The following is a 16,329-nucleotide window of genomic DNA, read 5'->3' as shown; positions in this document are numbered from 1 at the left end:
AATATTCAGGAAACAAGTTCTTGCTTTCATATTATTTTATCTATAAACGCACGAGTCTCACTTGACAGGGAATACAGCATGTCGTGTCTGAAACTGACACTGGAGACTCCTTCCTTAAAACGTACCTTTTTTCTTTAAAAAGCGTAATTAAAAATTTTGTCTCTGCCTTTTACATGCCTTTAACACATGCTGTTGCTATAGAAACTGTATGTGAGTTGACGTAGGAAAAAAAAAAAAAACAGAACATACAACCACACAGTCATGTTTTTGGTCTTCAACTCAGACAATCTGTGTTTTATTGTAAGTATTGCAATTGGACTTACAGCTGGAATCAGAGTGCATGTTTGACAAAAGAATGTCCGTGAAAGTCACGGCAGGACCTCGATCGAGTGCGATAGATAGCTTCATCTACGGGACCCACTCCCTGTTAACCGCAGCTTCCTGATCTCTCACGAACACACACACTAATGATGAGCGACACGACTTTAGAAAGTTCACGGGCACTGATCTCAGATCAGACTCCTGATTTCACTAAACACTGATTCAGGATCAGCGTTATTTATGACTGTAGATTCTAATAAATCAGCACTAGTGAGGCCGAGCCTGATGTTGCTCGACGGATCGCAGATCACCTGCTTAATGCTAAGTGTGTGTGTGTGTGTGTGTGTGGTGGGTCAGGAAGTGCCGAGTTCTCGACACATGGGTCCCAGATTTAAGTGCAGATTAAAGGGGGGTAAGAACCACGCTGATGTAAAGAATGCATGAAAAGGTGGTTGTTACAGAAAGAAAACAAAAAGAGAAAGAGAGACGCGATTTTTGTGTGTGGTTTGGCCTGGGTGTTGAAACATAAAAACCGTGTTCAGTTGAGCTAGTGCACGAACACACAGCTCACGATGAGTTAAATAAAAATGAAGTAAAAAAAAAAAAAGCAACAACAATTTTAAATAGAAAACAAATAAAAATAAAACACTCTTCCAATGCTGGAACAGGGAAGAGTTGAATAAATATGACGTCCTTCCATTGATAAATAACGAGTGGGAGATCAGACGCAGCACGTGGGACCTCGGACCTCCAGGCGCGCTAGTGGAATGCCTCTCAGCTTCAACAGCAACACGCACACACACTCTCACACACTCATGCACGCACACAGAGGAACAGAATCAACGACAGATATCTAATAAATAAAAAAAGAGCGCCGCTCGTAGAACGGGAGGTCCGGTGCTCAGAGGTCCCGCTGCTGGCGCTGTCCAGGAGACTTCCTTCCTTCTTTCTTTCCTTCCTTCCTTCCTTTTATTTTAGTTGGAAAGAAAATGAGAAAAAAAGAAAAATAACAAAGAAAAAAAAAATAGGTTCATTGAGCAAAAAGCGTAATACTGTCCATGCCACTCTGTCAGAGCAATCCGAGAAGGATAGGAGGATCTTTGCAAAAATATAATTTAAAACGCACAAAATAAAACACAAGACGAACAGCAACAGAGGCTACCCATAGGAATCTAGCTTCTTTTTTTTTTTTTGTTTTTTTGTTTTTTTTGTTTAAACTCCTTTTCTTAATTTATTAAACTATTTATGTATTATATACAAAAAACAGAAAGAAAAAGAAAAACAAGCAAATTATGGTTTTTGGACGGAAAAAGAGGGAGGGGGAAGAAGAAAATAAAAAAATAAAAAAAAGAAGAAGAGATGGATCTAGAGGAGTTATTGCTCGTTACTGCTAGGAGGGACGTCTACGTTGCAGCTGCTAGACGGAAGCACGACTTGGCTTGGCTGCTTCCGACGAATTGTTTTTGTTTGTTTTTTAAAACTTTATTTTTTTTAATGCACCATAAAACGCACCGTAAGAAAGACATTTTTTTTGTTGTTGTTTTTGTTTTGTTTTTTTTTCCCTCCGAAAAAAAGGATCGTCCCACTTCCGTGACGAGACGCGTTCGTCGGGTTCTTTTCAGCAGTGTAGCACCATTCGGGGCACAGAGTTCATGCCTCACTCAGCCTTTAGGATGGCGGCTGACCTTGATATGCAGCGCTGCGGAGGACGTCCAGGTTGTACGCGCTTCGCACTGCAGTCGCGGCGCCTCAGAACGTTAGAAAGCGACAGGTAACCAGATCACCAGCTCTCACCAAAGAAAAAAAATAATAATAATAATTTAAATAAAACCAAATCAAATCGATCATGTTTAAAAAGAGAGAGACAAAGCGAGAGGAGGCCATTTAAGGCAGTGTACATTCAATCAGCCAATCAGAACGCTGCTCTGAGTGAAGAGGGGGAGGAGGAGGAGGAGGAGGGGGGGGCTCTCGTGCTCTGGTCACCTGTCGGATTCTGGCGAAGGGGTTCGGTAGTGGTAGAGTGGAGCGGACTGGAGTGGACTGGTACAAGGTGGTGGTGGTGGTGGTGGGGGGGGAGGTCAGGTCGGGTCGGGAGTTGCTTGCTCGCGTCGCTCGAGTGTGCGCGTGTGCGTCCGTGCTGCGCGTCTACGAGTTGAAGGCTAGCTTGACGCTGCAGGAGGAGTAGCCCTCGTCGCTGGCCAGGCTCTGCAGGCTGCTGTGGTCATCCAGGTCGCTGGTGCTGGCCGTGCTCACGCTATCCAGCTCTCCATGGGAGAACTCGGTGCTCTCGACGTCCACCTCGATCTCTTCTGCGGGGAAAGAGAGAGAGAGAAACGGGGGTTTGTATTAGGGTTTATTGCCATATCAGCTTCATGGCAGATGCATATTAAACATTCAACGAATATAAAATTAAGTTATAGATATAAAGAAAATGATTTTAAAGGAAAAACAAGGTTAAGTAAAAAAAATTCGAATAATTAATAATAAATACATGGTGTGAACAAGATTCTGTAAAAGGTTCTTGCTAGAGATTGTAAAAGTTCTTTAAAGTGTTCGGGTAGAAATCGTTTTTCTTACGACATTAAAACTTATCAGATCAAAAGTATACGTTTTATATATTCAGACTAGTGCTGACAGATTGAGAGAGAAAATATATTATTATTATTAAACCAGATTCTAAAATCCTTTGTGATTGGAGCAGCAGTCTGTGAGAAGGCGATTATTTCCAGAAATCATGAGCGTTTCGTATTTTTACTTTTAGAGTTATACAGATGTTTATTCAAGCTTTTTTTTTTTTGCACTAACAGACTTATTCCTTTCATAATCCTTCCAATATTATTTATGTTATTTTATTTGGCGTTTGAACTAGTGACTTTTTTTTTTTTTCATTTATTTTATTTATTTATTTTTTGCAACTGGCCCTAAATTGTTTTGTTTATTGAATTGAATTGACTTGTATCGTCGTGGAATTCCTTGAAAGACAAGAAGTTGAAATGAGTTGTCGGGGATTTCTCGAGGAACTACAAACACGCTCCTCGCTTCGGTGCTCATAGTGGTGTTTAATAACTCATGCATGAAGACAGTGTGCAGTGTGGTGTAACAACAAATATTAGACACATCGTATTCCATTTTTTTTTAAAAAGGAAGCGCTGGTGTTCTCACAGCGAGTGGAGTCTGTCTGTCTTTTTTTTTTTTCTTGACGGAGATTAGAGCGTACCGTAATGAAGAACACAAACCGTTTTAACCGCAAACCTTCACATAAAACACAATCTGTCCTGGAAAAGGAAACGAAAAGTACTGGCACCCAATTTACATCCTGCATGGTAATGTTTATTATATTTGTGTGTGTGTGTGTGTGTGTGTGTGTGTACCTTGGTCTGAGTCGGAGCGCTCCGAGCAGGGGGTGGAGCCCAGGCTGTCTGTGCGAACCCTCTCGGTGGTACACGTGCCCCCCCGGAGGGAGTCCAGCTGCCTCCTGAGGTGCCTCTGCTTCCTCTCCAAACTCTCCAGCTGGTACCGAGACTTCCGGTCGGCCTCCTCCAGCTTCTACACACACACACACACACACACACACACACACACACGAGGTTTCGATCATTCAGGCTTTCATGTAAAGTTAAAATATAAATATATACAGTATATATATATGTGTGTGTGTGTGTGTGTGTGTGTGTGTGTGTGTGTGTGTGTGTGTGTGCGCATGCGCTCGCTCCCTCAGGCTTATGTGGATGCACTTACTACATCATCTGAGATCAATACACACACACACACACACACACACACACACACACACACTCCTCTTAATGTGTCTAGTGACACTATGACAGGATAATAAAACACGACCCGAGGCCACACACACACACACACACACACACACACACACACACACACACAGTCAATAAATCGATGAAGCCCAAGCTAAAAATATGTTACATGAAAATCCACAACGTTTTTAAAGAACACGACTGAATTCTGAGAAACTTCTGATCTCACACACACACACACACACACACACACACACACACACACACACACACACCTAATCAGACCGCAACAGGACTCGATTTAAAAAAAAAAAAAAGTGAAGATGGCTGCTGGCGAGTTCAACAAGTTCACACACACACACACGCACACACACACTGTACACATGCAACATTACGTGTGTGTAACATTTATACGTGTTTTGTCTTTGATAAGCAGGCTCAGCAGGTGTGTGTGTGTGTGTGTGTGTGTGTGTGTGTGTGTGTGTGTTACCTTTATGTGTGCTTTGGCTTTGTTGAGGAGGCCCAGTGTAGTGTGACGGTTGCAGTCGGGTCCCAGCGGGATGAGAGCCTTCAATCGCTCCAGACAAAGACGCAGGTGGGCTCGTCTACAGCACACACACACACACACACACAGGGACAATAAAAGCATGGTTATTTACAGCTTAATCATTCACTTCCACACATTTTTCCAACATCATACACAATAATCTTCCCTCTCTGTGGATCACTAGACGGTGTGTATGAGGTCACTGGGTCACACACACACACACACACACACACACACACACACACACACACGATCACAAACGCCAAGACGTAACACAAAAATCTGAGGAATTCCTTTCATTTTGTGTGGAGTGGATGAAAGTCTGTCTGTGTGTGTGTGTGTGTGTGTGTGTGTGAGAGAGATGACTATCTGTGTGTCCCCTATGTGTGTAATGTCTGGTTCGTGACGGCTAAATCCCATGCCTTATCAGGCCTGTGTGTGTGTGTGTGTGTGTCTCTGTGTGTGTGTGTGTGTGTGTGTGTGCGCGCGTCTGCTTTGTTGTCCCCATCACACACACTCTCAATACTCTGACGTCTCACACACGTCGCGCCAGTGAAGATAACCAGCAGATTTACTGTGTGCCTTATCAGAGACCCAGTGTAATGAACACAGACACACACACACACAGAAATACACACACACAGACACACACACACAGACAGACACACACAACAACCGGTCATTAGAGTAACAAAGTTCTTCTGTACCACCATCACCCCTCACGTCCTGAGAAGGAAAACCGCTGCAATCACTTTAATAATAATAATAATAATAATAACGTTAAACACACACCCGACACACACCCTCACAACCAGCACACACACACACCCTCACAACCAGCACACACTATCTCTACACACACCCGACACACACTGAGTAGCACACTGTAAGTGACGTGATGTAACACACACTGTGCCTGAGAGGAAGTTCGTGAGTGAGTTTGGAAACAGAGGTGTAACATGCAAGTCAGTAACCACGGCGACACACCCTGCTCCTTACACAAGAGGTCGTGACTAACGGGACGAGGTCTGTTGCGCTGGCGTTGCCGCAGAAACGCAAACGTGCGCCGTTACACGAGCTCGTACGGATAATCGACAGAACGATACTGAAACCGTGTAACCGATGTACACTGTAACAATTACACGAAAGTCTCATCCTGGTCTCACACACACACACACACACACACACACACTCTCTTTCCAGGTTCTGATTTAGCGACAAACAAAGGCATTCCTCAAGGGTGTAACCTCAGCCCGCTTCAACAGGAGTGTGTGTGGGTAGTATCAGCACCTCTATATGTGTGCGTGCGTGTGTGTGTGTGTGTGGGATGTGGCATGACTGAGTGTGTATCCAAGAATAGCTCTTCCCAAGCTGTGTGAATGACACTCCATCTGTGGCATGATTACACAACACGCGAGTTCTTGTAAACCCACGCCCGTACGACACGCCAGCGTGTTGTCAGAAGACTGACCTGCGGTGCCGTGGCTACAAACATGCACACAGTCACACACACACACACACACACACACAGGTTGTGTTTACTGTGCTCACCAATACCCTGAGAAGAAAAGAAGTTAGCTGAACTCAGCAAAACAGCAGCGTACATGTTCAGACTTGTTCTCTTTCTTGCACACTCTCACACACACTCACACTCTCTTACACACACTCTCTCACACACACACACACACACACACACTGATAGAGAACACAGCTGCTGCCAGATGTTACCAGAAAACCATTCTGTCGCTTTGAAGAGAAGCTCTTGCTGATGGATATTTAATCCTAACACACACACACACACACACACACACACACACACACTACTCGCATTCTTGCAAACATGCTCCTGGGCTCTGGCACTCACAAGCACACGCTCACAAAGCTGCACTTACACACCGCCGGCTGAAAACACTCCAAAACTGCAAAACTGGCACTCGCACAACTGGCGAAGACTCGCAAAATCCTTAACTCGTGCACACCTGCACTAATGTCATTTTTGCCTTTACGCTCACAAGCACTCGTACACCGGCACTCGCAAAAGACGCGGCATAAAACTAGCACTCGCAAACAAAGTCCTTGTAATCTGGCACTCGTAAAAAAAATTAAAAAAAAACACACTCGTACAACACTTGGAACTGCAGTCGCTCTTTAAAATGCACCAGCACTCGCAAAAAACAAACTCAAAGATTCAATCGCAAACTCTCGCAGGGACACACTCTCAGTCTAACACTCGCAAACGAGTGCACTGCTGACTGCAAAGCGTACACCTGCGCTCACAAACGTGCTTCTGCGCACAGCGCGGTACCGGTACTAATCAGAACCTTCAGTACTGTATGGAAACGTGGTGAGAAGTTCTGTGAAGGTGTTACACCAGGGCGGGTGACCTCAGGTCTGTCAGGGCCTCGTCTCAAATCAGGATGAGTTCTAGGGTACAGTAAGGGATTTATACACAGGAACCACTATGGGTGTGTGTGTGTGTGTGTGTGTGTGTGCGTATAAATAGTGAATCTGCTGAGCTGAAGCATGTGCGAGTGTGTGTTATGTTGTGATGTTCTGTCCAGAGATTGAGCCGTGCTAAGCTGATTTGGCCAGCCAAGGAACGCTTATTACACACACATACACACACACACACACACACACACACACACACACACACACACGAGTACAGAACAAGCAGTCCCAGTTTGGTACAGGCATTTGAGAGACACAAGACATTACACGCTCACACACGCGCGCACAAATGCACACACACAAATGCACACACACACACACACACTTTGCTGAACATAGAACATCATTATGTCACTAATAAACTTGAGGAAGTTGCTTCACAGCTAAAAAAAAACCAGAAAACAAAAACAGAGGACGTCTTCGTCGCCCTCTGACCAATAGGATCACACCGTCAGACTGACGCCACATAGCAACAAGTAGCTGATTGGATGTTCACAAACTATAACTTGTCTTACACAGCTGTGTGATCACCACCGCCCCCCCGCCCCCAAATTAACCAGAAACTTTTTTTTATAAAGCTGAAAAAAAAATGTGTAAACATGGTAACTTTCACTTCAGGAATATTCTCGAAATCACTTTATGAGGTAGACTTGCAATAAAACCTGCTAACGCTAGCTCTGGTCACATGTCATGATTGTCCTCACTCGGACACCTTCTAATTTAATCTGATTTCTCCCAAACAAGCTTACAAAACGCTTCGTATATGTGTGTGTGTGTGTGTGTGTGTGTGAGAGAGAGAGAGATGGTATGTAAAAAAAGCGGAATGCATTTGCGTGCCGTCAGCGGCCATCTTGTGTCCGCCAGGGGCTTATATGTTTCATCTCTCTTTATGCATGTGTGTGTGTGTGTGTGTGTGTGTGTGTGTGTGGCTGCTGGGTGCATATTTTGCGAGAGCTGATTGTGTGTGCTGTGTTTACAGTCTGCGTCTTGCCGCTTCCTGTTCCTCTTTTAAGTGGTTGTTCCTGTCTTCTTTAAACTTCAAACGCCTGAACCACAATAAAAAGAAACGTCAAACACCCGCTTGATCTCGGGGCAAAACAGAATCAGAAGATCCGCTTGTACGCACTGTTTTTAATGTCTGGTGTTATTTTCAGCCTTTGACTGGAGGACAGGCTGATAAGTTTCTAATTGACACAGAAATTAAAAAAAAAAAAAAAAAAACGTGACATCGCGTGAGAATGCTTGCATGACAATGCAAAGTGTCACGCAAAACAGTCGGCGCTTTCGGTTTCTATTTTTGCCGTATCTTTTCCATGAACGAGTCGGCTGGCTTAGCCGTGCGCTTTTCAGCCGAGGACGTGTTGGTAAAGGCCTTGTGGTTGAGTTTGGCGAGATCGAAGAGGATGTACAGACCTCAAAAACAAATATCTGAGGAAACAATGGCGACGCGCTAGTCTTCCTGTGCGCGCGGAGCGAGAAATAGCGTGACATCAGTGTGTCTGCTGATGACAAACAGTGTCTGACTGATATCTCGCTCAACCAGTTGGCTTAGCAGTACAAACTCTCTCTCTCTCACACATACACACACACTTACACAGGACAGTTCTCCTTTACTATAAATGGGCCGTTTGGACAGAAACCTGTATTCTTGCTATTTCCACTTGTGGTTGCGTATCTGCTGTGCGTACTTTCCCGAGACACGTGATATACGAGAGACGATCACTGATGTTTCCTGACTGTTGCCGAGATCCCGGGCTTGTCCGTCATGTGATCGATCACTCCGAGGGCAGGAGGTTATCATGCTGATTTGACCCCCACCACCGTGCCACACTAACACAATCGCCTTACGCTGGTTCCTCTGTAGAGCTGCGCAACACGGATGAAATATATGGACTGCAATGCTAACTTGATTACACAGGAGGATGTTAAGCAAAGACAGATTCACCACTTTACCACACCATTTAAGCGGGCTCTTCTAACAGAAAGACTCAGACTGGAGACTCATTCCTTTAGGGAAACAATCGTAGGCTTTTCTACATTATATGAAAGACAGGTTCAATGATTCGTCACTATGGAAATGTTAAACAATGAAAAAAACGTGACCGGTTTAATCACATAACATGTACTTGACTATGTAGCGCAACAAGGTGGAACCGTACTTCTGCACAGGGGATAAACCGTATACTTTCATAAATGGCTCCGCCCTCTCCTTTTACACCATGACTGGACTTTACTTGGTCTCCAGGGTAAACGCACTATAGATGGACTTGAGACGGATCGGTCACGCCAAAGTTAAGCAATTCCTCGCCTTTTTGGTTGCGCAGTGTCACATGACCGTAACGCCCGCTTCTCTGGACTGTAACAGGAAACTCTGCCGGCCGGCGTTGCATAAGGAAGGGCTCGAGTGAGGTGCGCGGAGGACGTTATAGATTACACAAGTGGGTCACGTCTTGGTTTCAGTTTTGGCAGCCTGACCTACGAGCAGACGCTACGATTCAGATTCGGCTGATGCAGCATTAATTTATGACATAATTACGGTGTACTGCCTTAACCACAAGTTGTAACTGTGACCCTGACTGTCTGTCCAATACTCTGAGCAGCCATATTGTATCACCGATTACTACTAAAACCTATTTAACTCAACATGGTGGATTCCCTTCTTGCCTTACTGCTGTGTTTGTGAGATGTGGAAAGAGCTCGGACTCACCGGTTCTTTTCCAGCTCGTTGTGTGTTGACCTGCGCAAGAAAGACAGGGGAGAAAAAAGAAAGAAAAAAAATTACAGATGGCATTTTAAAACGAGATAAAAAAAAAAAAAGTCAAATTCCAGCGTCAAAGTCATAGAGCATAATGCAAACACGAATGCAAACATCGGCATGCTGAGTGTGTAGTGTGTCGCTTTGAGGTTTAACACGAGAGTGCTTAGAAGGAGGATGAGAAATAAAATAAACCAAGTCCTGTTAACCTAACATTCTCTAGTTTAGTGTTTGTCAACACTTTAGATGTTAACCCAACTGTCTGGACGTCTATTCTTAGAGGATTGTTTACTTCTTCTATCTCTCATTTAGACTAATACATCTTTTTTTTTCTGGAAGTCACTTGGGACAAGGAAAAGACAAAAAAAGACAAAGGAAGAATCTGGCATGCAATCTTGAGCATGTGAGGAAGTCCTCTTAACCGACCCTCCCCCTCCGAGCAACTGTGATGTAAATAATGTAAAGCGAGTCTCGTGCGAGAGGAAATGCTCGGCAGGATCTCCGTGTGTTTTTTCCCTTTTCTTTTTTTTTACGCTTTGAGCGCTGCATCGTGCTCGACCTGCTCTACTGCACGAAAGAGGAGGAAGAAGAAAGGATGAAAAGGGGCAGGGGGGGCGGACTTTCTGCAGCGTGTGACAGGATGCTTGATGTCAGGGAAGCGCACGCAAAACATGCATATCTCTTCATCTTGCACTGATCCCATGATTGAACTACCTTGGGGAAAAAAAAAACTATCATTTGAACAGCCTGATACTAAACCCTCTTGATAAACCAGTAAGTTATTCGAAGGATGTCTGACCTTAAAACTGACAGGAACAACGACACTCCAATGTTCTTTGGACAGTCAGACCTTCCAGGAGGTCTCTTTTAAAGGAAACCCAAATCCGCTGGCGAGAGACTGTACATACAAACAACGTTAAGGCTGTGACGTGGCCATTTAAATGTGAAGCGGTCCTAGGGGGGACCCCTGAGGTTCTCCGGTTTCCTCAGACTTCCAAAAATATATATATATATATATATATGCTGGAATGGTGACATGTTGGTCTCGGTCCATCAATCTGGTGGATTTATTAATTTCTCCTAAATATGAAGGAGACATGGTGCGTTGATCAAGCAATGGTGACTGAATGTAAATAAACAGAAGGCTTTATGATGTCACAATGCATTTAAAGTTCTACCGAATAACATTTTTTGATGAATAAATCCACTTTTTACCGATGCAAACACGGTAGAGCGCCCGGGTTAAGAGCGTGCCAAGGAAATGTAAACTTGTCCCAGGCGTGAGCTGAGGCTGCACGCGTGACTGGAACCAAATGGAGACCAGACGAACAGCAGGAGACAAACATGGCATGTAACAGTATGCCTGTGCGTCCCGGAGGGTCTGCGATAAACGTTATTATCACCCCTAATCGCTCTGCTCACCCATCCTCATTACAACCCTATTGTAGCAGGGAGGGCTAGCACGCTCGCGCAGGTATGCCGCGACAGATCAGATAGCAGCGGTGATTCTTTCACACTCACGCTTGAAAGCTCCTTTGCTTTTGTTCCGCACGGACCCAGAAATATTTGCAGTCGTCAAAATGTCTAGCGTCAGGTAAGGAAGGCAGAAAGCCAAAGTGAACCCTGCCCTTCCCCTACCATCTCCTCTCTCTTCACAAAACAGAAAAACATGCAAGTGTGAGGATGCAAAACACGGAAAGCTCCCTGCGGTTTCGATTTGAGAAGACTGTTTGGGTTAAAAAGAAGGACATGGTTATTAGATCTGATCTTAATCTGCAAAGGTGAGGATGAGGGAAGGACGGAGAACTATTCTAAAGAAGAAGAAGAAGTAGAAGTGCTCCAATTCACCTTGACAGCCGGAGAACAAGAGCTTGCTGTAAATAAAACATGGCTAGGGATCGTGGGAAAATTCACAACCTGTTCAGCAAGTCCAAAATGCTTTTTTTTTTATCAATTTACCATTATTTGCTCCAAAATAATAAAACTAAATAACCCCTTATGTGGGGAGGAAAAAGAACAAAAAAAAAAAAAACAGACATGTGGGTTGAGTCCAGACTGAGTCCCAGGACTACTTGCGAATCAAAAACACAGGGTTCTCAAGGTACCAGGGGTTGATCTGGATGTGTTGCTAGCGCTCATCTTCGCTAGGCGTCGGTCCAAAACGGCATGTTCATACAACCAGAGTTTTTTTCCAAAATTATGAAAAAAAAAAAAAAAAAAAAAAAAAAATCACAAGAAACAAGCAGTTTTGCATTTTTCTTTTGGCTCACACGTCCACCTGAAGCACGGTGTTAGTTTTAGGCTCAACTCAAGAAATATGAGAAGCGTTTTTAGCGTAAGGGACGTGCTTTAGCTAATAGAAATGCACGGCAAAAAAATCTTATGGCAGGAAGGTTCCTGGTTTTTAAGCTTTTTTGCATGACAAAAGATATTTAAACGAAAAAAAAAAAGTCCTTTATGTGAAAAAAAAACCCCAGAAGTGCACGCAACCTGAAGTATGCACAACCAGCTCATATGCTGAGGCAAATTCCTTGCAAAAAGGTTTAGAATCAAAACTGTACAGCGCTCACTGTGTACCAGGGGTTATGAAGAGCACTAGAACTAGATGTGTTGTTCACACTCCACTTTGCTATCGTCTGTCAAACTCTGTCAGATTTCATACAACGCGAGTAGTTTCCTAAATGACGTCATTACAACATGAAAAAAAAAAACAAAAACAGGATCAGACAGTTTTGCGTTTTTTGTTTTTGGAAGGGGATGTCAGTTGCGCGACGCTCCCTTAAGCGCTCGCGCTGCTGCAGCAGCGCTGCCGTTTGACAATCAGCTGATGAGCCGCACGAGCGCGATCCCCCCGCCCCCGCCTCTTTTCTCCTCTCCCCCTCTGGGTGCTTGACACCTGCACGAGCGGGTTAAGGAAGACGCGCACGTGCAATTTAAAATCCCACCGAGACGCTGAATGATTACCGTAAATACTGTAATAAACCATGAAGACGAGCGAACGTGACGTTATGCCTCCGCTTTTACATATAGATTAACATCACATTATTAAAAAGGAATGTACAGAAAAGAACAAATATACATCTATATAAAACAAATAAACAAATAAATAATTGTTTGGTTTACCTGTTGTGACTGCTGTTGTGCTTTTTGTTGCGAAATTTTCTCTGTCTCTGCTGGTAGCTGCTGGGGCTCTGAATGGACGGAAACGTCGAGGCGTATCCATGTTCACACTCTGGAGGAAGAGAGAGAGAAAAAATTTAAACATGTAAAAAAAAAATGTACATGAAATGAAAGCGCACGAGCGTTATTAAATGGCGACTCTCCTTTCATGACTTTCGTTTCGTTTCTACACGACCTGCAGCAGCAGGAGCACGACGTGGCACTCACTCACTATTCACCATCACATACACCTCTACAAACAAACACAACCATAACCCAAGCACTGCTCCATCTTTATTAGTATATGCTCTTTATTTTTACCTCTTTCCCTTCTCTCTAAATACTCAGCAGCTTCCAGCAGCCTCTGGATGTTCAGCACTGCAGTCATGGTGTTTATAAAGAGCAAAAAAACAGGCCTATTTCTTCCCAAATAGATAGATCTCAGTCTGGTTATCCAACAAATGTAGAAAAAAAAATCAGCTTTTGTGTGATTTATAAATCAATCAGGCTCGAACAAACAAAACGTCGACCTGATTGTGATAAATAAGAGAATAAAATCTTCTAAATGTCTCTAACGCGCTTCAGTTCGGTTAGCAAAAAAAAAAAAAAAAAAACACACGAGCGCTGTTTAAACAAACACAACGCTGTTAAAACTGCAAAAGTTAAGAATCCACTTAAGACTAAAAAAGTATATAAAGTGAATACAAACTATACAAAAAACAGAGCAAGCCTGACTCCTGTGCTGCGTGTGTGTGTGTGTATTTATATGCGTGTCTCTCTCCTCCTGCAGTTTGTTTACCTAGCTCCACAGCTGAGAAGAACGCAGAGTGCGCATGCGCAGACGCAAGGCATTCTGGATGACGTCGTTCTTTCGACCAGGTCACGCGGCGCACGTAGGCACTTTTCTCACACCTTGGTGTTGTGTTTAGTTTGTTCGGAACCGAAACCGTGGTGGAGTCGAAACACTCACAAAACGCTTGATTCGTTTCAAACGACTCAATAAGTACAATATCATTTTTTATATTATTATTATTTTTAAATGTGTATATTTATCTATGATGTGTTTAGGTAAGTTTTATTTAAAATGATAATACACTTTCTCTCTATTTCTTTTTTCTTTTTTATTAATTAAAACCGCACTTCACATAACCGCTTCCGTAATCGGGAGCCCCAGCAACACCTGACGTCACGGACAACACCGCAGCGTTTGATTGGAACGTCCCATTTGTGGGCGTGATCAACACCTCCGGCCTCAACCAATCAGGGCGGAGAAAAGTTCTCATGCGGAAGCCATGTGAGCACACCCACACATGCACACACACCAGGAAGTAGACATGGGGAAGTTTAAACATTAAAGACCACGCAGAAGAAATTAAATGACACATGATGGATTTATGCGTGTTAACCTATGTTTTGCACGTCCATTCACGTCTTTATATTGTACAAGGAAGAAAACAATGTCCGTTTGGGATTCAGGCCTTTTTGTTATTGATAAATCACTCAATCACTTCAATATCATAATAATTAGTTCTATAATTACTTCTAGATAAATATATAATTATTATATAATTATTAATCTAAGCAAGCATAGTATTCAACATGTAACCTAAAATACCTTTTAAGTAGAAGAATAGACAGAAGGCTAAATAGATAGATAGAACAATAAGTCAAATGCAAATTTTTTATATCTTCATCAGACTTGTTTATTTATTCATTTATTTATACTTGTGCTCATTACACAAACCTCTCAGTGTGTGTTTGTGTTATATCTTATTACTGATCCAGTGCATGATTAAAAGTAGCTCATGCATGACCAAAGAACAACTACTACAATATTACTACAATATTACAATTAATATACCTGCCTTTTTGTCTAGTTTTATCGAGTGAAATGCATTACATAACGCGTTAGCACACGCACATGCACACACTCGCACAGAGAGAAAGAGAGAAAAAGAGAGAGAGAGACACTAACCTTGGTGCCAGAACTGTAACTTTGTTCTATAAGCTGTATTGTATATAATAATATACAATACAATATACTACGTTCATGCACGTGCAACAGACCACAGTTGAGAGTTTACATGAGGTTTTGTAAATATGACGTAATAAAAGTGGTGCAGTTTATATCAGGAAATGGACTAATAATAATAATATTTAAAAAAAAAAAAAAAAAAAAAGGAACACCAGCACTCAGGTCCATAATGCATGTGCAGCCCTATGGATGGAGGGATGAAGGGATGGAATAAGGGACTGAAATGGTGCTAGAAATCAATACAGTCAATGATCTATTGTGAACGTTAAAAAGAAAGAAAGAAGATCAAAGGATTTGTGATTTTTGTAACCCTTGTGGCCCGTCTCGCGCGCGCACTGCGCTCGCGCGTGAACCCGGTCCTTTGTTGTCTCAGTCTGAATAAGCGCAGGTGCTCCAGGCAACCTGATCACATCTCACACACACACACACACACACTCATGCAGAAGCTCATCACTTACTTCCATCCTTCCTCTCGGCTCTCTCGATGTAGCTGGCCGCCTGCAGCAGGACCTGGACGTTCTGGAGGAAAGTGCCGATGGAAGCCGAGTCCCCGCAGCCGAACACCGCACTGAACTCACACGCGTCCACACTCCGGCTGTCCGAGCCGCTCTCACACTCCTCAGCCCTGGCATCCCGTTTCTGCCTCTCACTCCTCAGCATGTTTCTGTCCCCGTGTGTCTTTGTGTGCTATAGTTGGCAGAAGTCCCGTGCGTGATGCCCCGTGCGTGATGCCCCGTGCGTGATGCCGCGCTGAATGTGACGCGCACTTTAGTTTCTCAGCCTCTCAGATCAGTTCGGGATCAGAGAGAGAGAGAGAGAGAGCGCGCGCAGAGATCTCAGCAAGCCGCAGGGTCCTAGTGCCGGCGCGTTAATGCCTGCAACGTTAGCTCCGCCCTGTATGCTAGGCCACGCCTTCCAATCCAAACTCCATCGTACAGTGTTACCTCAGCGCATGACCGCCCCCGCCGTGCGAATTTTCGGCTTAAGAAATAAACTTCATTCCAAATTATTTTCAGCATACAAGCGTCCGAGCCGGTTGCACGTACATCCAATCAAGACGTTAGTGGAAAGCCAAGCGAAGCAAGTTTACATCAATTTTTTTTTGTGCAAGATTAGTAAAGGCAGCGAGTGGCAAGAGGAATCATAAATTAAGGCTCAGTAATGTTTACTCCGTTTACATCGACTTCATGGTCTACACTTCTTTATTCTGTATACAGGTTTAGAGCATGAGCCGGGGTACACCCTGGACCAACCCATCACAGGGCTCACACAGATACACAGACTCACACGCACATTC

General features: G+C 43.7%; 1 protein-coding gene across 2 annotated transcripts; it reads right to left on the bottom strand.

The window, feature by feature from the left end:
* Positions 1 to 264: 264 nt before the first annotated feature.
* Positions 265 to 16,086, bottom strand: mxi1 (max interactor 1, dimerization protein). 2 transcript variants are annotated; one of them, XM_053492607.1, is made up of 6 exons: positions 15,491 to 16,086; positions 12,962 to 13,070; positions 9,791 to 9,820; positions 4,576 to 4,690; positions 3,693 to 3,867; positions 265 to 2,630 (listed from the first exon to the last, which is right to left on the bottom strand). In XM_053492607.1, exons 1-6 carry the CDS (start codon positions 15,690 to 15,692, stop codon positions 2,467 to 2,469), a joined length of 795 nt encoding a protein of 264 aa, XP_053348582.1. In that variant the 5' UTR covers positions 15,693 to 16,086; the 3' UTR covers positions 265 to 2,466. The 2 variants fall into 2 exon arrangements, with proteins under 2 accessions (XP_053348582.1, XP_053348583.1); XM_053492608.1 differs by lacking the exon at positions 15,491 to 16,086 and adding an exon at positions 13,319 to 13,781.
* Between the last annotated feature and the right edge of the window lie 243 nt (positions 16,087 to 16,329).

Source organism: Clarias gariepinus, chromosome 3 (genome assembly GCF_024256425.1).
Source record: "Clarias gariepinus isolate MV-2021 ecotype Netherlands chromosome 3, CGAR_prim_01v2, whole genome shotgun sequence".
NCBI lineage: Eukaryota > Metazoa > Chordata > Actinopteri > Siluriformes > Clariidae > Clarias > Clarias gariepinus.
Note: the sequence above shows the minus strand (reverse complement) of the source record. Positions and strands in the feature narration are given on the sequence as shown.